A 25,352-nucleotide genomic window follows, 5' to 3' on the forward strand; every position below is an offset into this window, starting at 1 on the left:
GTAAAGGAATAGAGTATGGCAGGTACAATGTAATCTTGAGAAGGATGATGTCATTCATTTTAATAAAATAAAGATGAGCAGAGTATTGTCTTTAAATGATGAGAGGTTGAAAGGCCCTGGTGTCAGGGATACTCGTGGATCTTATTGAATATTGAAAGGCCCAGAAAGAGAGGATGTGGAGAGGATGTTTTCTGTGGTGGGGGACTCTAAGACCAGAGGGCAGAGCTGCAGAGTAACCTCCATTTAGAACCAAAATGAGAAGGGATTTCTTCAGCCGGAGGGAGGTGAATTGTATAATTCAATGCCACAGATGTTTAAAGCAGAGGTTGGTAGTTTTTTTATTAGTCAGTCCATCAAAAGTTACATGGAGAAGGCAGGAGAATGGAGTTGAGAGGGGTAATAAATCGGCCATGATGGAATGGCGGAGCAGACTCGATGGGTGAGTGGCCTCATTCTGCTCATATGTCTTATACCTGGATCACTGAGAGTTAATGCTCAGGTGTGACAGGCAACGTGGAAGGCAACTGATACATTGGTTTCAATCACAAGAAGATTTGAGTATTAGGAATACTTTACAGCAATTGCTTAAAGCTCTGGGGAGATCGTTCCTGGAACGTTATGTACAGAACTGGTCTCACTACCTAAGGAAGTGTGATGGTGTGAAACAGCAAATGTTTGCCAGACTGATTACTCAGCTGACTGGTTTGTGATTTATAGAGATATTATGTAAACCTGGCATACTCTCCCCAAAGTTCAGTAAAATGCGAGATGTCCTGATTTATAAACACATGGCCACTTTATTCGGTAACTCCTCTCCCTAATAAAGTGGCTGCTAAGTGCGTGTTGGTGGTCATCTGCTACTGAAGCCCATCCACTTCAAGGTTCAATACGTTGTGCATTCAGAGATGTACTTCTGCAAACCACTGTTGTAACGTGTAGTTATTTGAGTTAGTCACCTTCCTGTCAGCTTGAACCAGCCTGTCCATTCCCCTCTGACCTCTCTCATTAACAAGGCATTTTTGCATACAGTGCTGCCGCTCACTGGATGTTTCTTTTATTGTTTTACACTCTAGAAACAGCTGTGCGTGAAAATCCCAGGAGATCAGCAGTTTCTGAGATACTCAAATCACCCTGTCTGGCACCAATGGTCAAAGGTCACTTAGATCACATTTCTTCCCCGTTCTGCTGATTGGTCTGAACAACAACCGAACCTCTTGACCACGTCTGCATGCTTTTATGCATTGAGATGTGGCCTGCCTGCTGAGATGCTTGCATTAACGAGCAGGTGTACAAACTAATAAAATGGCCATTAAGTGTAGTTAAGGCGATCACAAAAAGCACTGGGGAGATCACCCTGAGGAAATGTGACGTTGTGATTCAGTAAAGGTTTGCCAGGCTGATTACAGGGCCGACAGGTCTCTCGTTTGTTGAGATATTATATAAGCTTGGCGTACTCTCCCCAAAGTCTGGTAAAATGAGAGGTGACCTGATTGATATATATAAAAGCGTAAGACAATGTAGATGGTAACCATATTTTCCCCAGCCTAGTTACTTCAAGTGTTGGCATGTGGCCAAGAGGTTAAGGCGTTGGTCTAGTGATCTGAAGGTCGCTAGTTCGAGCCTCAGCTAAGTCAACGTGTTGTGTCTTTGAGTGAGCCACTTAACCACACATTGCTCTGCGATGACACCAGTGCCAAGCTGTATCAGCCCTTGCCCGTGGAGAGGGGAGACTTGCAGCATGGGCAACTGCCGGTCTCCCATGCAACCCTGCCCAGGCCTGCGCCCTGGAAACTTTTGCGCTCATGCGCAAATCCATGGTCTCTCGAGGCTAATGGATGCCTATTAAAAGTTACTTCAAGGGGTCACAGCCTCAAAATAAGGATTTGGATATTTCAGTCAGAGTTGAGCAAAAATATCTTCATCCAAAGGGTTAACCCTGGCTTGACCCTACAAGAGATATTCCCTCTGTCCCACCCACTCGCTGCAACTTAGATATTTGTAGTATTTTATCATTTATTTATTTTACTATACCTCTGGAGCAGAGTAGACCTTTTCAGCCATTTGATCCACGATGTCCCAGTAACTCTGACAACCCTGACTTAACTCTAACCTACTCACAGGACAGTTTACAATGATCACTGACCCTACCCAGTATGTCTTTGGGCTGTGGGAGGAAACTGGAGCATCTGGGAAGAAACCCACAGGGAGAGTGTATAGAGACTTCTCACAGAATTGTCACCCGTACCAAGATGCAGTGAAAAGCTTGCCTTACATGCTGCTCATACAGATCAAAACATTTCACAGTGAAAACACCATAACAGAATGCAGAATGAAGTGTAGCAGTTGCAAAGAGCAGAGCAGGGAGACAATAAGGTGCATGATCTTAACGAGGTTGACTGTGAGGTAAAGAGGCTATATTTTCATATTGGGGAACTATTTAGTCAACCATGATCAACTGATTAGATATTTGCATTAACAAGCAGGTGTGCAGGAGTACCTAATAGTCACTGAGTGTATAGTTATGCAGCAGCACATCTAGTTACAATAAAGCACAGTACAATCACAAGGGCACCATGGTGGCATAGTGGTTAGCAGGAGGCTTTTACAGCTTGGGCGTCAGAGTTCAGAGTTCAATTCCGAGACAGTCTGTAAGGAAATTGTGCATTCTTCCTATGACCACGTGTGTTTCCTCCAACTGCACAAGTTTCCTCCCACAGTCCAAAGACGTACCAGTTGGTAGGATAATTGGTCATTGTAAATTGTCCCATGATTAGGCTGGGATTAAACTGGGGATTGTTGGGCGGTGCGTCTCAGAGATCTGGAAGCGCCTATTCCACGCTGTATCTCAATAAATAAATGTGTGTATACCATATAGCGCTAGATGTCACCATATATTACCCAGAGATTCATTTTCTTACGGGCATTTACAGTGGAATAGTGAAATGGAATAGAATCAGTGAAAATCTACACACATAGGACAAAAAGCCAATGAGCAGAAGAAGACAACCTGTGCAAATACAAAAAATAGTAATAATAATAAACAATTGAAGAAATAATACTGAGAAAATGAGTCCACGGGTTGTGGAATCAGTCCAGTGTTGAAGTGAGTGAAGTTATCCTCACTAGTTCAGGAGCCTGATGAGCTGCATGTCTTCAGAATGAGAGAGGAGTCCCACGTGGTCACAAGGAGAATGTACAACTTCCTTACAGACTCAGCAGAAATCAAACCCCGATCTGCAGCTGACACTGCACTAACTGCTATGCTACCGTGCTGCGCTAGGGAGCAGTTAACGCATGGACCTGTGCACCTTTAGCATGTGGGAGGAAATCAGGGCCGCCGGCTCACAGGGAAAATGTGCGCACTCCACACGGACTACGCCCGAGGTCGGGTTCGGACCGGGGTCGCACGCTCTGTGAGAGAGCTGCTCCACTGTGCCACTCCGGTATTCAAGATCCCAGCAACAGTGACAGCACAGGCCACACTTGACATATAATTGGGGATAAAAACTACACTAGCAACTTTTAGCTTTCTTTAAAACAATTTCCTGGATTTTCCAAGCAAGTATTCAGATAGTTGTATTGAGAAAAAAATGCCCATTTCAGATGGGTAAATTCCATATGCTTTTCAGTCATCGTCATAAAGAACAACAGCACAGAAACAGGCCCTTGGGTCCATAGTCTATGCCGATCTATTAATCTGCCTCGTCCCATCAAACTGCACTGGACCGTAACCCTCCATACCCCTCCCATCCATGTAATTATCCAAACTTCTCTTAAATGTTGAAATCAAACCTGAATTCACCTCTTCCGCTGGCAGCTCGTTCCACACACTCACCACCCTCTCAGTGAACAAGTTCTCCCTAATAGTCCCCTTAAACATTTCACCTTTCACATTTAACCCATGATTTTTAGTTTTCATCTCACCCATACTCAGTGGAAAAAGCCTGCCTGCATTTACCCTATCTATATCCCTCAAAAGTTTTGTATAATTCTATCGAATCTCCACTCATTTTCCCACATTCTGGGGAATAAAATCCAAACCTATTCCGCCTTTTCCTATAACTCAAGTCCTCAAGTCCTGGCAACATCCTTTTAAAATTCTTCTGCACTCATTCAATCTTATTGATATCCTTTTTGTAGGTAAGTGACCAGATATGCACACAATACTCCAAATTTACATCCCAACTCCTGTACTCAGTACTTTGAGCACTGACATGCCACAAGCTCTCTTTATGACCCCATCTACTTGTGACACCACTTTTTAGGAATAATGGACCTATATTCCCAAATCCTTCTGTTCCACTGCAATAAGCTTTAAACTCTAATTGCTTTAAGCTTTCTTTCCTTCAGATTAATTGTGAGCCTTTTGTGAATTTTACATTAATGCAAATGCTTTCCAGCTTGAGACTAATATATCTCTGCCTGAATTTATGATATAGTGAATGCAGCAAGGAAAATTAACTTGAAACAATACATCTGAGTGGGCTGAGAAAGCAGGAGTGAAGCCATGTGTCCCAAGTGCGTGGAGTAAGTTAGCAGGAATATGGCTTTGCACGGGAGGTGATTAACAGCTGCGAATGGTTTGCAGATCAAGTTGCTAACACACACACACACACACACACACACACACACACACACACACACACACACACACACACACACACACACACACACACACACACACACACACACACACACACACACACACACACACACACACACAAGAAACACCCAAGAATTGCATAGGAGATGGTTCTCTCTGGAGCCTCAGAGAAGGAAGGGCGACTTAATCTACAAAATTATGAGAGGTTTAAATGGGGTAGACTGTCACAATTCAGGACTCCACAGCTCATGTTCTCAATATTATTTATTACTTACTTATTAATAATATCATTATTTGTATTTGGATAGTCTGTCTTCTCATGCACATTGGTTATTTGTCTATCTTTGTTGGTTCATATTTTATAGTCACACTGCCCAACAACCCTGAAACAATAACCAATTAACTGACCAACTGGTGCATCTTTGGACTGTAGGAGGAAACCCGAGCACCCGGAGGAAACCCAGACATTCCACAGGAAAAACGTACAAACTGCGGCTGGAATTGAACCCGGGTCACCTATACCATAAAGCGTTGTGCTAACCACTATGCTACTGCACCACCCTGATTTTTCATTGATTCTACGGTGCTCCTTTGTATCCACTGCGAATGCCCACAAGAAAATGAATCTCAGGATAGTGTATGCCGAAATATATGTAGTTTCATAATGAACTTACTTTGATCGTTGGATCTTTTTATCAAGATAGAAATGCCCAAGTACTAGTGATTATTTTTTCCATTTCATTATGTACTCGCAGGGCAAGGGATATGCGGTCAGAATCTTTTAATACAATATACAGTCTTGTATATCGTTTGTACAGGGAAGTTGCCGAGACTTGTGGACTTGAGTTATCAGGAAAGGTTGAATATGTTAAGGCTTTATTCTCTGGAGCATAGGAGAATGAGGGGAGATTTGATGGAGGTATACACAGATATTAGAACTATAGATAGGGTAAATGCAAGCTGGATTTTTCCACCAAGGTTGTGTGAGACTGAAACAAGAGGTCATAATCTCAGTACATAATCTCCAGTTCTAGTCTATGAACATACTGAGTGTGTAGTGTGGTTTTCCGCTGCTGTATGTACATTCAGAGACTTCTGCACGCCACTGTTATTTGAGTTACTGTTACCTTCCTGTTGGCCGTTCCTCTCTGATCTCTCTCATTAACAAGCCATTTTCACCCGTGGAACTGCCTCTCACCGGCTGTTTATATTTTTTGTTTCTCACACCATTCTATGTAAACTTTAAAGACTTTTGTCTGTGAAAATCCCAGGAGATCAGCAGTTTCTGAGATACTCAAACCACCCTGTCTGGCACCAACAATCATTCCATGGTCAAAATCACTGAGATCACTTTGCTAAGGTAAGCATTGCTTCGATGGAAAATGACTCATTAGGAGAACTTATTGGACTGGGGGCTTGAATTATAAAGAGAGACTGGGACTGTTTCTACAGGAGTGAAGAAGGTTGAGGATTACTGAAGTTTATATAGTCATGAAGGGCTTGTGGATATGATGAATAGTCACAATCATTTACTCAGTGTAAGGCAGTAAGGGAGTCTAAAACTGTTCCTCTGTTTGAGAGAGTGTGATGATGTTGCCAGGGCTTGAGGACCTGACACAAAATTAATTTGGATAGTTTAGGACTTTGGGAATTCTTTGCCACTGAAGACAGTGGGGGCCAAGTCACTGGGTTTACTTAGACTGAGGTTGATTGGTTCTTGACTAGTCAGGAGTGGTCAAAGGTTACAAGGAGTAGGCAGGAGAATAGGACTGAGAGGATTAATAAATCAGATATGATGGAACAACAGAGAGGATTCGATGCGCCAAATGGCATAATTTAGCTCCTATATCTTAAGGGCGTATGGTCTTTATTCCCTGGTATGCAAAGGAATGAGGGAAGATCATATAGAGGTATACAAAGTTACGAAGAGTGTAAATAGAATGAATGCAAGCAGACTTTCTCATGTCAGGTTGGGAGGGACTAGAATTAGAGGTTTACTGTGATAGGTGATCTATGCAAAGGGGAGCTGAGGGGGAATTTTGTCATTCAGAGGGTGGTTCATGTGTGGAACATGTGTGACAGGCACTGGACTCTGCTGTTATCCATCATTTTCCATGATGCACTGGGGGAGTTCAGCCTTATTAGGGAGGAGAATTGATAACTCTCTGCTGGATAAGAGCTAAATTACTTCCATTCCCGAAACATCATTTGTATAGTTTCTTGGAATAAAATCACTGTTTATATCCATAAATTACCCACCCAACAGACATTTTGATTTGAGGGCTCGGAGGAAGTTAATATAAAATAAAACATTCTTGGCAATGAAATTGATTTGTTGTTGGGAATTGACTGAACTGAGGTCATAGAGTTGGAGCAGCAGCTTCGTGGATAATTACTTGATATATATGTTGTTCCTAGATGCATGAGGATGAGAGGTGAGTTGATAGAAGAGTACAAGATGAGAAGAGGCATAGATTGAGTGGACAGCCAGAAACTTCTCCCAGGGTGGAAATGGCTAGTACGTAATTTTAAGGTGATTGGAGGAAAGTATAAGGGGAAGATACTAGAAGTAGTTTTTTTTTTACACAGAGGATTGTAGGTGCATGGAATGCATTGCATAGAGTGGTGGTAGATGCAGATACCCCACCATACAGGCCATGCCCTCTTCTCTCTGCTTCCAGGAGCCTCAGGTCACACACCACCAGTTTCAGGAAAGGTTATAACCCCTCAACATTTCAGCCCTCTGGACCAGCATAGATAACTTCACTCACCTCAAGGTAATACACACAAAATGCTGGAGGAACTCAGCAGGCCAGGCAGCATCTACGGAAAAGAGTAAACGGTCAACGCTTCGGGCCGAGACCCTTCACTCGTCTCAACACTGATCGTTGAGCCCAGAACCAGTGGACTCACTTTCAAGGACTCTACAGCTCGTTCCTCAGTATTATTTATTTATTTATTTATTATTTGTTTCATTTTGTATTTGCACAGTTTGTCTTCTTTTGCACATCGGTTGTTTGTCAGTCTTAGTGTGTAGTTTTTCATTGATTCGATGCTACTTCTTTTACTTACTCTGAATGCCTGCAAGAAAATAAATCTCAGGGTCACGTTTATTGATCTTACACACTTTATAATACATTTGCTGTGAACTTGGAACTTTGAGATACATTTGGGACGTTTAAGAATATCTCAGATTGGGACATAGATGGTAGAAAGGATGGTTATGAAGGAGGGAAGGTTTAGATCTTAGAGTAGGTCAAAAGGTGGGCATAGTATTGTGGGCTGAAGGGCCTGTGTTGTGCTGTAATATTGTATGCTCCTTGTATTAGAAATGCAGTACTGTGAAAAAGTCTTAGGCACCCTAGGATTTTTTATATATAGTTTCAGATGGTATAGCTTCCATGGAGTCCTGATTTCAACATCATCAAGGGCGTCTGGGATCACCTGGAGAGACGGAAGCAAGCAAGACAGCAAAAGTCTACAGAAGAACTGTGGTAAGTTCTCCAAGATGCTTGGATCAACCTACCAGCTGATTTTCTTATAAAACTGCCATCACAGTGTACCTGAGAGAATCGATGCAGTCTTAAAGGAGAAGGGTGGTCATAACAAATATAGATTGGATTTAGTTTTTTTTTACTGTTTGCTGCTCTTTTCAGTAATTCTTTTTGATATTTAGAAACATTTCATTTCATTATTTCTGAAAGCATCTTCACTTTACAGAGTTTTATATGTGACTAAGACTTCTGCACTGTATTGTATCAGATATGGATTAATATCTATATTAAATTGTCAGAATCAGCTCGTAATTCCTTCCATCAAATCTGATCACTGAATGAGGCTTCCGTTCTGCTGAGTGTCAGAGGTTGAGAATTGATATAATTGACATCTTCTAGATGATTGAAGGGATGAATGAGTAAAAGAGGTAGTTTTTCTAGATTTGAGATTGGAAGTGAATAAACAGCGTTTGAACTGATTCCGATTCAGATTTATTGATCACACTTACATTAAAACATACAGTGAAGTGCATCATTTGTGTTAACGGCCAACGCAACCTAGGGATGTGCAGGGGGCAGCCTGCGAGTATCACCACACGTTCTGGTGCTGACATAACATACCCACAATGCTCAGCAGGACAATATAGGACATAATAAGCAACAAAACAACAACAGCAAAACAAGTTCCCATTCCTCCCTCCCAAACACAGACAGTTCACAAGACGCTGCAGCGGATAGTGAGGTCAGCTGAGAAGATCATTGGGGTCTCTCTTCCAGCCTTCACGGACATTTACACTACACGCTGCTTCTGCAAAGGAAACAGCATTATGAAGGACCCCATGCACCCCTCATACAATCTCTTCTCCCTCCTGCCGTCTGGGAAAAGGCTCCGAAGCATTCGGGCTCTCATGGCCAGACTATGTAACAGTTTCTTCCCCCAAGCTATCAGACTCCTGAATACCCGAAGCCTGGACTGACACCATGCCCTACTGTCCTGTTTATTATTTATTGTAAATGCCTGCACTGTTTTGTGCACTTTATGCAGTCCTGTGTAGGTCTGTAGTCTAGTGTAACTTTTACTGTGTTGTTTTTTTATTACATAGTTCAGTCTAGTTTTTTGTACTGTGTCATGTCACACCGTGGTCCTGACAAACATTGTCTCATTTTCACTATGCACTGTACCAGCAGTTATGGTCGAAATGACAATTAAAGTGACTTGACCTGAGTTCCCCAACTCCAGGACAGGCCCCAGCCTCCAGTCTCCAGGTTTCAGCCATCAGTTTTCGTCAATCGTACTTCTGATTGACCTGCAGGCTCTGGGTTTCGGTACCGACCCCTAGACTGTTCGATCATGGAACTGGCTGGTCTATTGGTGAAAGGAAGAGCATCAATGTCAGAAAATTCTAGAAGCATTCTGCAGGTCTGAGGAGAGAGAAATTGTATTTTCAGTCTGCGACTCATCAACAGAGCCAGGAAAGAGAGACATGAAAGTTTGAAGGTTTGGAGAGGGGGAATAGTGAAAGAGAGGGAATTATTGTGATAGGACAAGTTGAAACGCTCGTCAGAACAACACAAAACACAACAAGCAACAAAATAACAAGAGGTAAACAAACCCCGTTCCTCCATCCCATCAACCCGTGCACATACACAGACCTCTAACTCCAGATAGGCCGTTTCGACCTCCAGCCTCCAGTGGACTTGTAAATTGGACCTTCGACTCCTCCAGCAGACATGCAGAGATTCGTAGTCTCGGGGCTCTGGCCTTCGGGCCTCAAACTCTGGACTTCAGATCGACCTTTGGGATTCAGTCTGGGCTTCCTAGCAACCTTCACCATCACTGCCTATCGTCAGTGTCATCGTTGCTGAGATGTGGACGCCCAGGAACTTCCAGCTGATGGGTGTTGTGACTATAATCTAAATTACCGGACAGACACTGAAGCTGGTGATATAGACAGAAGTCTTTATTCATCACACAAGTAAACATTCTTCCGGAGACTCTTTCAGTAGAATCCAACAAACAGACAGTACATCGTATTCTTACACCCTTAAAGTCAAAGTACAACAGGAGATTCAGTACGTTTACTTCAATTTTTTTGTGTCTGACAAGCGGTTCCTTTGAGGTGCGTATTTACACTGGAAGGACGTAAGATAAAGGAGCAAAATTAGAGGATTTGCCCATCAAGTCTGCTCTGCCTTTTCACAGATCCACTACTCTCTGGCGACAGAAATTCTCCTCAGCTTCATTCTACAGATTGCCCCTCTATTCTGAGGCTGTGTCCTCTGGTCTTGGACTTCCCTCATCAGAGAAAGCATGCCCTCTACATCCATTCTGTTGAGACCTTAGGTTTCAATGAAATCTGCCCTCATTCTTCTGAATTCCAGTGAGTATAGGCCCAGAGCCATCAAGCACTCCTCATTTGATAAGCCTTTCGATCCCGGAATCAGTTTTGTCAATCTCCTTTGGACCGTCTATAATGTCAACACATCCTTTTTTTTCGGATAAGAGGCCCAAAACTGCTCACAATGTTCAAAGTGTGGCCTCGTCAGTGCCTCACAAATCCTCAACGCTGAAATTGATAAGACACCACTGAAGGTTCAAACGACTTCGCTGGAGAAAATCATTCACACAGGTCGTCTAAAGAATTCTGAGGACAGAGAGCCAGATGCCCATGTTGGTGTTGTGAGGGCTGATCTCTCTGTGTACACAAATCTCTCAACTACTGATAGATCAGCTATCTGATGTGCTCAGTGATAGTATCAGTCTTGTCTGCAGGCTTCCTTGAACTTGTAGCACTAACTCAGCCAACTGCTGCCTGGTTTGATGCAGGCCAATTAACATAAAACAGTTGGCTGATGAACGAGAGTGCCTCATTCTCACCTCACTTTGCAAACTGTATCCTTTACCAGCCAACCCCCTTCTGTGGGCCATCCTGAGCTCCACAGACCAGACTGGTGTCCCTTTAACTTCAAACTGATTACTGCTTGCAATTTACATCAAGAACTGAAAACTGGTTCTTGCTTGAGTTAATAACTGATATATTCACATGATTCCATAACTCCTCAAAAGGTGTATAAGATGATGGGAGGCGTTGATCGTGTGGATAGTCAGAGGCTGTTTCCCAGGGCTGAAATGGCTAACACGAGAGGGCACAGTTTTAAGGTATTTGGAAGTAGGTACAGAGGGGATGGCGGGGGTAAGTTTTTTACTCAGAGAGTGGTGAGTGCATGGAATGGGCTGCCGGCAACGGTGGTGGTGGAGGCGGATATGATAGGGTCTTTTAAGAGACTCTTGGATAGGTACATGGAGCTTAGAAAAATAGAGGGCTATGGGTAACCCTAGGTAATTTCTAAAGTAAGTACATGTTCAGCACAGCATTGTGGGCCGAAGGTTTTCTATGTTTCTATATTTCCAATTCTGAACAATGAGGAGTGCAGAAACTTGAGTGGAAACTTTTTTAACAAAGAAGATCATAGCAATGTGGAACAAAATGCCGAAGGAAGCTATTGGGGCAGGTACAGTAACAAGACTATTCCGTAGGTGCATGGATTGGGAAGACTTACAAAGTCATAGGTCAAACGCAGGCAAATGGGACATGCTTGGGATGGGCCAATTGAGCATAAGGGGCAGGCTTCCAAGTTGTAAAACTCCATGACTACGGCTCCCAACTTCAGCCTTAACTCCAAAATCATACCTTCTGGGCTGAAAAGAATTTGTCGGTTAGAGGGAATCTGAGCTAGCAAACTCCCAGGGGATGGGATTGCCCCAATATTGTATCGAAATTGGAAATCCAACAATGGCCATCACAAAATTTACCAAAGCTTGCAGGGAATTCCAGCAGCAGGAAGTCAAATGTAGTGCGAAATGAGCATCGTTTGTAAATAAAGCATGTGCCCTTTCACCCATTGGTCACTGTAACTACAGGGTTCACAGGTGAGCAAGGTATGAGAGAAGGAGATAGATATATCAGTTAATGCTGATGGCTCTGTGATGGAAAGTGGGTAAACACCTAGATTATGTGAGGAGAGAGCTCAGCCCAGACAGAAAGATTCCCCTTTGGAACAGAGATGAGGAGGTGACTCTGTGGAATTCATTGCCACACCCAGCTGTGGAGGCCAAATCACTGGGTATATTTACAGCAGAGGCTGATAGGTTCTTGATTAATAAGGGCATCAAAGGCTTCAGGGAGTAGGCAAAATAATGGGGTTGAGAGGGATAATAAATCAGTTATGATCAAATGTGAGATCATGAAGAGAAGGAGAAAGGGGGGGAGAGAGGGAGATGGAGAGGAGAGAGGGAGAAAGGGAGGGAGAAGGAGAGAGAAAGTGCAGAGAGAGAGAGTGAGAGAGGAGACACACACGCATACATGCATGCACTCATGCATATCCACAAAGACGCACTTGCATGGAGGAGTAAAAAGGAAAGTGAAGAATGATGTAAAGTGGAGGTACGCACGGCTCAGCAAAGACCCCTATCTGATTTCCTCTCTTTGGCTCCTGTCACAGTGGCGAAGCAAGTAGAGCCGTTGCCTCGCAGTTCGATCCTGACCACCAGTACTGCCTGCGTGGAGATTGCACATTGTCCCTGTGGCAGCTTGGCTCTCCCCAGGAGCTCGGGCTCCTGTGCGGATGTGCAGGTTGTTGCTTTAGGGATGATTGATAAGTTCGTGGCCTCAGGTAGAAGGAGTCAATTTTAGAAAACCTAGCACATTTATTTTTCACCCTCCCCTAGTGTTGCCACCATGTCCTCGTGGTCCTCCTCGGGTGATAAGCCCTTGAGACGAAGGTAGCGGATGACTGCACGAAGGCCGATGTTGTCCATTTTCTCAGACAGTGCTTACTTGCAATTTTCAATTATCTGGAACAGAAATACCACAAAAGTTATTAACTTCAAACTTTCTGCGTAATCACTCAAAGAGTTGAACTGCACGTGCATGTAATGAGAGCTGTATAACTCATCTCCTTCTACCTTCGGCCATGAACTAATCAATCACCCCTGCTGTGGACACTTTCTGGAGGTCCAAGACACCGACTTCTACAAAGAAGGGATCCGTATGCTCCACAACCGCTGGACTAAGTGTGTACATGTAGGGGGGGACTATGTTGAAAAATAAATGTGCTAGGTTTTCTAAGATTGACTCCTTCTACCTTAGGCCAGAAACTTATCAATATCCACTTGTACACAGGTGAGTGTTAGAATCGGGGGGGGGGGGGGGGGGTGGGGGAGAGGTGAGGTAAGGAGAGTGAAATAGAATTGGATTGGACGATTTGTGTTAGTAGGTGATTCATGGTCCAGAGTGGAGTTCATGGGTCTGAAGACGCATTTCCGTGCTGTATGATGCTGGCACTCAATATGACCCTCTGACAGAGAGGCCTTGGTGAATAACTGCAACATTTCTAATTTATTTTATAGCTGTGGGCACCAGCCACTGCTCTGAGCAGGGAAAGTTTGACATGGCCTGAACATTGCAGGTGCGCTTTAATATTAACATTATATAAAGGAAAATTCCTGCTGCCTGGCCGCAAATGCTACTTGTGTGGGAGCCGCGCAGCTTAGAGGGAACAGTAACACACACAAAATGCTGGAGGAACTCGGCAGGCCAGGCAGCATCTATGGAAAAGAGTGCAGTCGACATTTCAGTCCTGCCAAAGGGCTTCAGCCCAAAACGTCCACTGCCCTCTTTTCCATAGGTGCTGCCTGGCCTGCAGAGTCACGCCAGCATTTTGCGTGTGTTGCTTGGAATTCCAGCATCTTCAGATTTTCTCTTGTTTTGGAGGGAACAGTGATTGGTGTTGGTATTAGTGTTGTCACATGTACCGAGAAACCTTTCTTGCATGCTTTTCATACAGATCAAATCATTACACCGTGTGTTGAGGTAGAACAAGGCATGACAACAAGAATGCAGAATAAAGTGTAACGGCTACAGAGAAAGTACAGTGCAGGAAGACGATAAGGTGCAAGATTGTACTGAGGTAGATTGTGAGGTCAGGAGTCCATCTTATTGTTCAAGAGATCTATTTAGGAGTCTGGCAGCAGTGGGATAGAGGACGTCTTTCAGCTTGGTGGTATGAGTACCCATAAAGGGCAAGAAGTCTCTATAATGGCAAGTCAAAGCTGCTCAATGCCTCACCAGCACCAGCCTACCCACTGGAAAAGGGCCAGTAACATCATGAAGGATCCCACTCGCCTTGCTCATGGACCGTTTGCCCAGGCTGCATAACATCCATGCCAGGACCACCAAACTCAAAGACAGTTACTTACCCCAAGCAGTAAGGCTGATCAACACCTCCACCCACTAACCCAATGCTACTTTATAATTATCTTTATTACTTATTCTTAATTTATCTTCATTACTTATCACTATTATGATTATTATTATTATCCTGTCAGTTACCTTATGTACAGCCTAGTCTCATTTTATGGACACATAGCCAATCTACATATATATAAGTTATCTTATGTATTTATATTGATTGCTTTTTAATTATTATCGTGTTCTTTATCTTACATTTTTCTGTGCTGTGTCAGATCTGGAGTAACGATTATTTCATTCTCATTTACACTCGTCTACTGGAAATGACATTAAACAATCTTGAGTACAGGACGGGATCAGGTCATTCAACCCAAGTGATCCATGTTGATCAAGATGCCGCTCCCAAGCTGTCTGCTTCTGGCCCATAACCATTCCAAGCCACGTACCTGCCCAACTGTCTTAAATGTTGTTAATGTACCTGCATCAGACTACTTTCTCTGGGATTCCATCCCACACACATACCACCCTCTATGTAAAATATTTCCCCTTGAGCTCTCATCTCAAACCTCTGCCCTCTGGGTTTTGATTCCACAACCCTGTGGAAAAGACTAAGTTCATTCAATCTATATTGACTGTCTGGTTCCTATGAAATCTCTCCCAACACACATTAAATCCACACCCTCTCATTCTTGATTCAATCTGCCTATGTCCCCTGTGAATTTACACATTTCTATAAGGTCAGCTCTCAGTCTCCTATTCCCCAAGAAAACAATTCCTCGCTTGTCCACCCACCTCCTTTAATCCAGACATCTCACCGCGACAGCACCCCACCAAACCAGCCATCTCTACCACCAAGGAAAGCAACCACATGTTTATCTATGGCCTCATCAACCAAACTCGGGTTGGAGGAGGAGCACCTCATATTCCATCTGGGTAGCCCCCAATCTGATGGCATGAACATCTCTCCTCCCCCATTGTTTTTCCATTCTCTTTCCCATCCCCATTCCGGTTCCACTTTCATCCCTTCTCTTCTCCCCTCACCTGCCTATCACCTCCCTCTGGTGGCCCTCCTCCTCCTCCTTTTCCCATGCTCCACTCTCTTCTCCTATCAAGTTCCTTCTTCTTCAGCCCTTTACCCTTTTCGCCTATCACCTCCCAGTTTCTTACTTCATCCACCCTCCTCCACTCATCTACCTCCCCCCTCACCTGCTCATTTGTACTCCTTCCCCTCTCCCCTGACTTCCTTATTCTGGCTGCTGCCCCCTTCCTTTTCAGTCCTGCTGGGAGGTCTCAGCCTGAAACACCAACTGTTCACGCTTTTCCTGACCTGCTGAGTTCCTCCAGCATTGTGTGTGTGTTGCTTTGGATTGCCAGCATCTGCAGATTTTCTCTTGTCTGTATTCTCATGAATATGATTGCTGACCCCTTTCAGCTGCTCTCCTGTGAGGGCACCCAGACTCCGTGCTTGTGACAAAGATGGCTTAAATACACAGACTGATTGTACGTCCATACGAGCCGTTAAGTACGGGTATTTACGCTCTCCCACCCCCCCCCCCCACCATCAGTACCTGCTCCCACCCTAACCACCCAATCAGACACATCACATTTGCACATCCAAAGCTTGTGTTTATTTGCACTTTTACAATGACAAATGGGATCTGAAAGCAAATGCTTTCACTGAATTTGAAATACATCAACACTTCAGAAGGGAAACCGCAACGAGCTGAGGGAAGACACAGAAGACTGCAATAAATAAATATTTACAAGAGTAACCAGATTACAATCAGCAAATAGAAGGCAAGGGTGTGGTGGAAAGACATAACGTGGGAAAAACACAACATCATATAAAAAATATAAATGCACTGTACTACACAGTAGTAATGTCTAAACTTAACAAAACATTCAGCTAACACGATGATTGTCAAATTAATATTTGCAACAAGACTAGTTTGTGGAATCTAAAATCTTGGGCTGCTAAGTTCACGTATTTCCAACATAATTATTTTCTAAATAAATATGTTAGAGAATGGGGTTGAGAGGGATAATAAATCAGCCATGGTGAAATGGCAGAGCAGCCTTAATGGGCCGAATGGCCTAATTCTACTCCTGTGTCTTATAGTCTAAAAACAATCAAATTCACAGCACATATAAGAGAAAAAATGTGTTTTTGTAGCATTAGAATGGAAAAGGGGGAAAAGTGAGGTATTGTAATTGCTTCTGCAAAGTACACTTGGCGCCTGTGACCGGGAATGTCAAGACGGTGGATCCAGCTTGCCCCGTTCTTACAGAGGAGGTGTGTTTAAGTGTCACATGTGCACTTGCAGACATGTCAAAGCAAGTTTTATCAGTGAGCTGACATGAAGGAACAGGCTGGGAGATTTGTATTTAATATACAAATGCCATGTCACAGAAATCACCCTAGGGTGTACCACAAGCTGTCAGCTTTCGCAAATATTTCCCAATCAGCAGTCTTTCAAGGCATGAACGGAAGGCAACACAGAAAGCCAGCGTTAGCTGCGCTGTAATCTCGTGTCCAAAGTCGGACAATGCTGCATCCCAATTTACTTCAAGTTCATTGTTTTTACGCACGTAATTCTGACTGACAATTATTTTGTGTTTTGACTAATAATGGTGTCTGACACATGTACCATGGTGAGAACTAACACATTGGCGGCCTTTCTGTGCCAGACTGGAAGCTCGGCATTCCTGTTCTCCTGGGTGTAACCTACAGGTGGTATTCAGAGAGGACCTGCAATACCAGGCTGTCTCCAAGAGGTGGCAGTGGTGCGCGTATGGCGAGTGGGGTGACCATCAGCTCCCAGTTCATCACTGCCGCCACCAGGTGGATGTTGGTATTGCAGGACAAAGAGGACAGGGAACTTGGAACAAATGTGTTTGCAAATTTTAGTCACAGTTTCAAGGTATTTTCTATTTTTTAAACGGATGGCAGGGATATTCAGAGGAAAAGGGAGTGACTGTAGCAACATGGGCCCACTGAGAATTGGCTCCAGTGAGACGAAGGACTGCCTGCAACATTCTGAAGTGCTTCACAGCCAAGGCACTGACTTTGTTGTCTACCTGTTTTAGTTGGGTACAGTGGGCTCCAAGAAACAACCAGCTACTCTCAGTTTAATAGTTGTTCATGAGAGGGGCTGGGGGTTGAAAACAGAGCAGTGGGGAAAATACATATGCAGGCTTTTTCCACTGATCTTGGGTGAGACAAGATCTAGAGGTCATGGGTTAAGGGTGAAAGGTGAAATATTTAAGGGCACCTTCTTCACTCAGAGGGTGGTGAGAGTGTGGAATAAGCTGCCAGCAAAAGTGGTGGTAGGAGTCTGATTTCAACATTCAACAGAAATTCGGATAGGTGTATGAATGGGAGGGGTACAGAGTGCTACGGTCTGGGTGCAGGTCCAGACTAGTAGTCCAGTACAGACTAGATGGGCTGAAAGGTCTGTTTCTGTGCTGTAGTGTTCTATGACTTTATGTGTACCGTAGTCTGAAAATGCTGAGAGTGGCATGCTTTATAGTGGCAATGACCTGTGTTCATTGGACATTGTATGTTCTCCCTGTGACCACATGAGCACAGCTTCCTCCCACATTCCAAAGACCTACAGGTTAGTAGGTTGTGGCCAAGCTACGCTAGTGCTCTGGACCCATCAGGCAGCAGGTCCACTCACTACACTACTGAGCCACCTCTCTGCCTCTATGCACTACCCTTGGGAAGCCCTCAGCCTCTGCCTGTGGTCCAGCATTCAACTGCCAGTGATTGGGCTTCGATTCCGTTACGGTGAGTCAAAGCAATCTGCGCCTAGCGGTCTGCTGAAACCAGTCCCAGGCTGACTTTCACTGATTGGTCGTTGTCGCAATCAAGGACTCTATCCTCCTGTCGTCGTATTGGGGAGTGTGAATTTGAGTTGCGTTCTGCGTTCTGCGTCTGAACAAAGGGTCATTTTGAGGAAAAAAAGTGCCTGAAGCAACACTTGCGGGGTGCTCCCAGTACATCTCGGACTGTGCTGTTTGTTGAGGAAATGACGCATTTCACTGCACGTTTCACAGCTTCAATGCACAAGTGACAAATAGAGCCAATTATCATCTCCATAAAGAGCTGAAGATGGTGGAATCTGATAGGAGAGGAAGGTGGCTCCCAGAATTAAGTGAGGGACTATGCTGCAGCTTTAACAAGAACCTAGTTAGGCCACATCTGGAGTATTGTGTTCAGTTCTAGTTGCCCCACTACACAAAGGATGTTGGGGCTAGAGAGAGGGGCAGAAGAGGTTTATCAGGATGCTGCCTGGTTTAGAGGGCACGTGCTATCACGAGAGGCTGGGTAAACTTGGGTCATTTTCTCTGGAACAGCAGAGACTGAGGGGAGATCTGGTAGAGGTTTATAAAATTATGAGAGGCATAGATGGAGTAGACATGGAGTATCTGTTTCCCAGGGTTGAAATGAGGGCATGCATTGAAGGTGAGAGAGGGTAGATTCAGGGTGGAAGTGAGGGGTAATTTTTTTTACTCAGAGAGTGGTCGATGCCTGGAATGCGTTGCCTGCTATCACAGGAGAGGCAAATACATTAGAGGCTTTTAAGAGAGGTTTAGATAGGCTCAAGGATGTGAGGAAGATGGACAGATTTCGACATGGTGCAGGTAGGAGGGATTAGTATCTGGGTGCTTTTGAATTCCTTTTTAGCCGGTTTGGCACAGCATCATAGGGCGAAGGGCCTGTTCCAATGCTGTACAGTTCTCTGTTCTATGTTATATGAGGGAGTTGTGGAGGGCCGAGGGGAATACAGGGTGCAGGGACGTATGGGTGATGGGCAGTGGTAGTGGGTGGAACTGATCGATGAGGGAGGCACTCTGCCGGCCCGTTGGGCCACGTTGCCAAGCACCCCCCACCCAACCAACTGGTACATCGTTGGACTGTGAGAGGAAACCGGAGCACCCGGAGGGAACCCACGCAGTCACGGGGAGAACGTACAAACTCCTGACAGCGGTGGGAGTTGAACCCTAGTCGCCTGCACCGATAAAGCTTTGTGCTAGCCGCTACGCTACCATGCTGGAGGAGCTCAGGAGGCAGCAATGAAGGAGGAGAATACATATTAGAAGGGGACTGGGTTGGGTGTAGGAGGAACGGGGGAGATCAGGAGGAGAAAGAATGGGACGGGAGGTTAGAGAATTCAGTGAAATTTTTCATTGATCTTGTTTACTCTATCTGATGAAGACACATAATGTCATAGAAAAGCACAGCACAGAAACAGGCCCTTCAGCCCATCTAGTCCATGCCAAATCATTTACGCTGCCTACTCCCATCAATCTGCACTGGGACCATAGCCCTCCATACACCTACCTTCGATGTACCTACCCAAACTTCTCAGGCATTGCAATCGAGCTTGCATCACCACTTGCGTTGGCCTTTCACTCCACACTCGCACAACACTCTGAGTGAAGAGGTTTCTCCTCATGTTCCCCATAAACTTTTCACCTTTCACCCTTAACCCATGATCTCTGGTTGTAGTCCCACCCAACCTCAGTGGAAAAAGCCACAAAGGGGAACGTGAAGGAAAATAGACAACAGCTGATCTGGAGCTGGCTACCTGGAGGCTGGTGGGAAACAAGATAAATCAGGGCATTTGAGAGTGATTCAGTTGGAATTCTGAGGGAAGGTCATCTCCAGGCAAGGACTACGAGGCTGATGGAGCCAGTATGGATTCAGTGGGCTGGAGGACTCGGTCTGAGTCAGAACCATTCCCTGATTTCCACAACCCATCCATGACGAAATCCTTTTTATACTTCCAGACGTGTCGAACAAAAACATGTTTAATAAATAGACTAGAGGGCACAGCCTCAGAGTACAGGGACGTCCCTTTAGAACAGAGATGAGGAGGAATTTCTTTAGCCAGAGGGCGGTGAATCTGTGGAATTCATTGCCACAGACGGCTGTGGAGGCCAAATCATTGGGTATATTTACAGTGGAGGTTGATAGGTTCTTGATTAATATGGGTGTCAAGGGTTATGGGAAGAAGGCAGAAGAGTGATGTTAAAAGGGGTAATAAATCAGCCATGATGGAATGGTGGAGCAGACTTGATGGACCGAATGGCCTACTTCTACTCCTATGCGTTAAAGTCTTATGATGTTGCTAATGGAATGTACACACTGGATGGGATGTACAAACCAATGGCCCCTGTGTGCTCTAGTTTAGTGGCCTGGCCCATCTTCCTTCCAATCCCGGGCCTTTATTAGTGGATTCTGTCCCCATTGGGATGAGGCACCCCTCCCCCCATTCAGGGGTCTCTCGTGCCTGCGTCAGGCAGGTACAGCGAGCAAAGGGACAACCTCTCCCACCGAGGGAGGTTCCCACGGCAAACAACACAAAGACACCCCCAGTGTAACATCATTGAAGCCCTCTCCAGTCCATGCGCTCCACAAGTATCACTCACCCAAAACTTCCACCTTCTGTCAACTTCTCAAGGGTGGGAGGAAGTGGGTGGTGCTGGGTGGCACCCAAGTGTGGGAGGAGGACTCATTCCACTGCTGGATCTGGCTGATTTGAACCCAGGTCAATCTCTCGCCCCTGCCCTCTCTGAGTGCAGGAAATGGCCCACTGTGATGGAAACGTTGGTGAAAGAGAGTGGATAGAAGATGATAATCTGCAGAGTTTAGCTGATGTCCATTAACCAACTGACCAGGACACAGTCACCTGAACTCTATGATTAAATCTCTGGTCTTTCATTCACTCCCTCCCCCAACCAGTGACCATTCCCCAACCCGCCACACCCTTCCCCTGTCCCGTATCAGAATGGCCGGCACTTTCACAAGACTCCCCTCCGCCTCTTTCCAGAACGTCCCTACCAGCGGGCGTGAGGCGTCAGAACTTGGTGCTATGGCTGAAATTATCAGACATCATGATGTTCTTGTAGAAGTTGTCAGAGTGGGTCGGGTAGAAGCTGGTCACCTTGTCCAGGACATTGTGAACAGGAACAACAGGCTCCTGGCAGGCGTCCAATTGGCCGAATTTCGATGAGGTCACAGCTGCTAAGAGGCCACCTGGTGTGGAGAAAGGAACAGGTACGGTTAATCCTGCAACTGAACTGGCAAGCACAAGAATCATCAAAGACCCCACCCTCCCTGGACGGGTCTCCTCTCCCCTCTCCCATCGGGTAGAAGATACAAAAGCCCGAAAGCATGTGCCACCAAGTTCAAGTACAGCTTCTATCCCACCGTTATCAGGCCCTTGGATGCACCTCTGGTACAAGAGGGGCTCTTGGCTTCACAATTTACCTCATTACGAACTTGCACCTTATTGTCTGCCTGCACTGCACTTCCTCTGGAACTGTACTCTGGTTTGTTATTGTTTCATTCTGTTCCAGCTCAGTGCACTGGGTAATGATCGGATCTGTATGAGCAGTGTGTAAGGTAAGTTTTTCACTGCATCCCGGTACATGACAATAGTAAACCTACTCAGACCCAGGAAGATCTCACGGACAGCAGTAATTAAGCAGGGGATCTTTGTTTAGTTACATTGAGGGAGGTTTAAATACTGGCCTCTGGACACCACCAATGACTCTCGGGGGGCAGCCCCTGCCTGCATTTTAGCCTATTTCCTCTCAGTGGCCGTATCATGTACACCTCCTCATTAACATAAATATCTGATCAGCCAATCATGCGGCAGCAACTCAATGCATAAAAACATGCAGAAATGGTCTAGAGGTTCAGTTGTTATTCAGACCAAATGTCAGAGTGGGAAAGAAATGTAGTCTAGGTGACTTTGACCATGGAATGACTGTTGGTGCCAGATGGGGTGGTTTGAGTATCTCAGAAACTGCCAATATCCTGGGATTTTTTTTTTACACACACAACAATCTCTAGAGTTTACAGAGACGGTGCGGAAAACAAAAAAAAAAACATCCAGTGAGTGGCAGTTCTGTGAGTGAAGATGCTTTGTTAAAGAAAGAGGTCAGAGGAGAATGGCCAGACTGGAAGGTGACGGCAACAGAGATAGCCACACATTACAACAGTGGTGTGTAGAAGAGCATCTCTGAATACACAACACACTGAACCTTGAAGTGGATGGGCTACGGCAGAGGAGAACATGAACATACAGTTAGTGACCACTTTATTAGAGTGGTAGAGTATATACGCGGCCATCCAGTCAGAAGGAGCCAAGGAGGGAGAGGATGTCCAAGTAAACGTGCTCCTGGAGCAGGCAAAGATGGCTATCTATGTGTCCTGGGCATGGGTAGCAGAGGGTTCCGCCAGGGTGCACTGTCTGGTGATGTTCTGGGGGTATTTCCATGACTGGGTAACCATGGAGGGGGAACATGCAGTGTCCACAGGTACCATGGAGGTGTTGCAGGGATGGTTCTGAACCAAAGGGGATAAACGTCATCCTGGACAGGGATGGGAGCATTTTAATTCACGTTAGTGTTCGTATCAGTCACTGTTATTGAAAGCAATTTGTAATAAAGGTGTTTTTGTTAAAGGAAGGAAAAAAGAGATCAAATTGAGGAGTGTGACTTGATCCACAACTTGCTGATTTAGGCATGAGAGCCCACCCACTGAGCCAGTACCATTCATTACACTGGAAAGGGAAGAAAAGCCCACAGATGCCAGAAACCTGAAACAAAATCAGACCATGCCAGAAATGCTCACCAGGTCAGGAAGCATCCAGACGGAGTGAAGCAGAGAGAACATTTCAGACTAATAACCTTTCACCTGGACCAGACAGTGTCAGGAAACCAGCATTTTCTAAGTTGTGGAGAAGGGAGGGGGTGTATGAGGAGAGGTTGGACATCCCTGCGTTGTTTTATACATTGTTTTAGGCTGACCTAGTAGAGGGTTCAAAAGTTATGAGAGACATAGACAAGGTAGACAGTCAAATTATTTTACCCAGTGCTGAAATGCCAAATGCTAGAGGGCATATGCTTAAGGTGAGAAGGGGAAGTGTCTACAGGTGATGTACAGAGAACACACACAAAATGCTGGAGGAATTCCACAGGTCAGACAGCATCTATGGAGGGGAATAAACAGACAATATTTAGGGCCAAGACATGTTCTCAGTGTGGTAGCAGAGGGACTCACAATCCAGATGAAGAATTTAAGCATGAAACATCAACTGCTTATTCCATTCCACAGATGCTGCCTGACCTGCTGAGTTTCTCCAGCATTTTGTCTGTGTTGCTCAGGATTTCCAGCATCGGCAGAATCTCTTGTGTTTGTGTAGGTGATGCTGGAGGGCAGGGATTTCTTTTCTGAAGCAGTGGCGGGTGCCTGGAACACACTATCAGCGAAGGAGGTGGAAGCAGACATAACAGTAATATTTAAGAGGCTTTTAGACAGGGACGTGAATAAAGAGGGAATTGAGGGAGGTAGACCATGTACAGCTAGATATGATTAGTCAGACTGGAATCATCATCAGCTCAAGCTAGATGGGCAGCAAGTTGTAAACTCAGGCAGCTCCACCATGGGTAATAGCCCCTCCAGCACTGAGGATGCTTTCAAAAGGCGATGCCTCAAAAAGGCAGCATCCATCATTAAGGACCCCCATCACCCAGGTCGTGCCCTCTTCTCACTGCTACCGTTACAGGAGCCTGAAGAGACAGATTTGATGTTTCAGAAGTTTTTCCCCTCTGCCATCAGATTTCTACACGGACAGTGAACCCATGAACACTACCTCACTACTTTTTTCTCTTTTTTTTTTTGCTCTCATTGCACTACTTACCTACTTGATATTTTATATATATTCCTGATTGTAGATTGTAGTTTTTTATTATCATGTACTGCTGCTGACAAACAACAAATTTCATGACATATGCCAGGGATACTAAACCCGATTCTGATTCTGTTCCCGTTCCTGCTTCATGGCCCATGTCCTACGTCCTAAGTTATCTCAAATGCCAAACAGGAGCATTGACGGAGAATGTCAAGGCCAAATGGCCTCTTCCTGGCTCTATGTTCTGTGGCTCCCTGCTTCCTGGAGTACACGGCCTAGGAAGCTCACCAGTGGGTCTGCTTCCCCGGGAGAATGCAGCACATCGTTTTGACCCTCATCGGTGCCCCACAGAAGGCGTCCGGATCCTGACGCAGCATGGGTCGGTATGGCGACTTTTCTGCCCGATTGGAGGGAACGGCACAGATTTGTGGGTTCAGCTCGGCAATTCATGGAAACCGTTCTCCCATTCCATGGATCCCATCTTCTCACTGTCAACATCATCAGACTCCCCCCACCCCAGACGTTCTTTCTTCTCCCCCCCACCCCCCGCCATCCAACAGAAGATACAAAAACATAGAAGCAGGTACCACCAGGCTCAGGGACAGTTTCTAACCAGCCGTTACAAGACCCCAGTACAATAAGATGGGCATTTGGCTTCTCAGTCTACCTCAATTTGGCCCTTGCATCTTATAGTAAGACCATAAGAAATTAATTTATTTAATTATTGAGATACAGCGTGCAATAGGCCCTTTGGGCACTTTGAGCCTCACCTCCCAGCAACCCCTAATTGAACTCTAGCCTAATCATAGGACAACTTACAATGACCAATTAACCTCCTAACCAATACGCCTTTGGACTGGAGGAAAATGGAACACCCGGAGGAAACTCACACAGTCAGAGAGGAACATGATTGTGAGGAAAATGGAATGATTTGAACATTGTGTAGGCAGAGGGGAATTCTAAGGTTGCCCATTTAATTGGATTGGCACAACGTTGCAGGCTGTAGGGCCTGTCCCTGTGCTGTTCTACTCTACGTATTCTATTTGTGATAATGCTACTTTATGTATCGTGTGTGAGCTATATGTACTGTGTTGTGCACCTTGGTCCAGATGAACATTGTTTCGTTTGGTGGTATACATGTATACCACTGAATGTCAATGAGCTTGAACTTGGTGAGCAGAAACCTTTGGTTAATTGCTCTTTCCTGAACATGACTACATTATATCCAAGAGTAGAATGTTTGAAGGAAGGTTTGCATTGTCCCAGTGCGCAGCAGAGGAACAAAACCCTCTTT

The 25,352-nt window shown here is 45.0% G+C and overlaps 1 protein-coding gene across 5 annotated transcripts in view; it reads right to left on the bottom strand.

Annotated features, from left to right (window-relative positions):
* Positions 1 to 15,953: 15,953 nt before the first annotated feature.
* adgrg6 (adhesion G protein-coupled receptor G6) overlaps positions 15,954 to 25,352 on the bottom strand; it is a 161,718-nt gene continuing 152,319 nt past the window's right edge. For 4 of the 5 annotated variants that reach the window (XM_073050438.1, XM_073050437.1, XM_073050435.1 and 1 more), the window contains one exon: positions 15,954 to 21,393. In XM_073050438.1, the coding sequence (XP_072906539.1) occupies positions 21,215 to 21,393 (179 nt within the window). In that variant the 3' untranslated portion in view covers positions 15,954 to 21,214. The remainder of the gene's footprint in view (positions 21,394 to 25,352) is intronic. The other variant, XM_073050439.1, reaches the window with a different exon arrangement.

Source organism: Hemitrygon akajei, chromosome 7 (assembly GCF_048418815.1).
Source record: "Hemitrygon akajei chromosome 7, sHemAka1.3, whole genome shotgun sequence".
NCBI classification, from domain to species: domain Eukaryota; kingdom Metazoa; phylum Chordata; class Chondrichthyes; order Myliobatiformes; family Dasyatidae; genus Hemitrygon; species Hemitrygon akajei.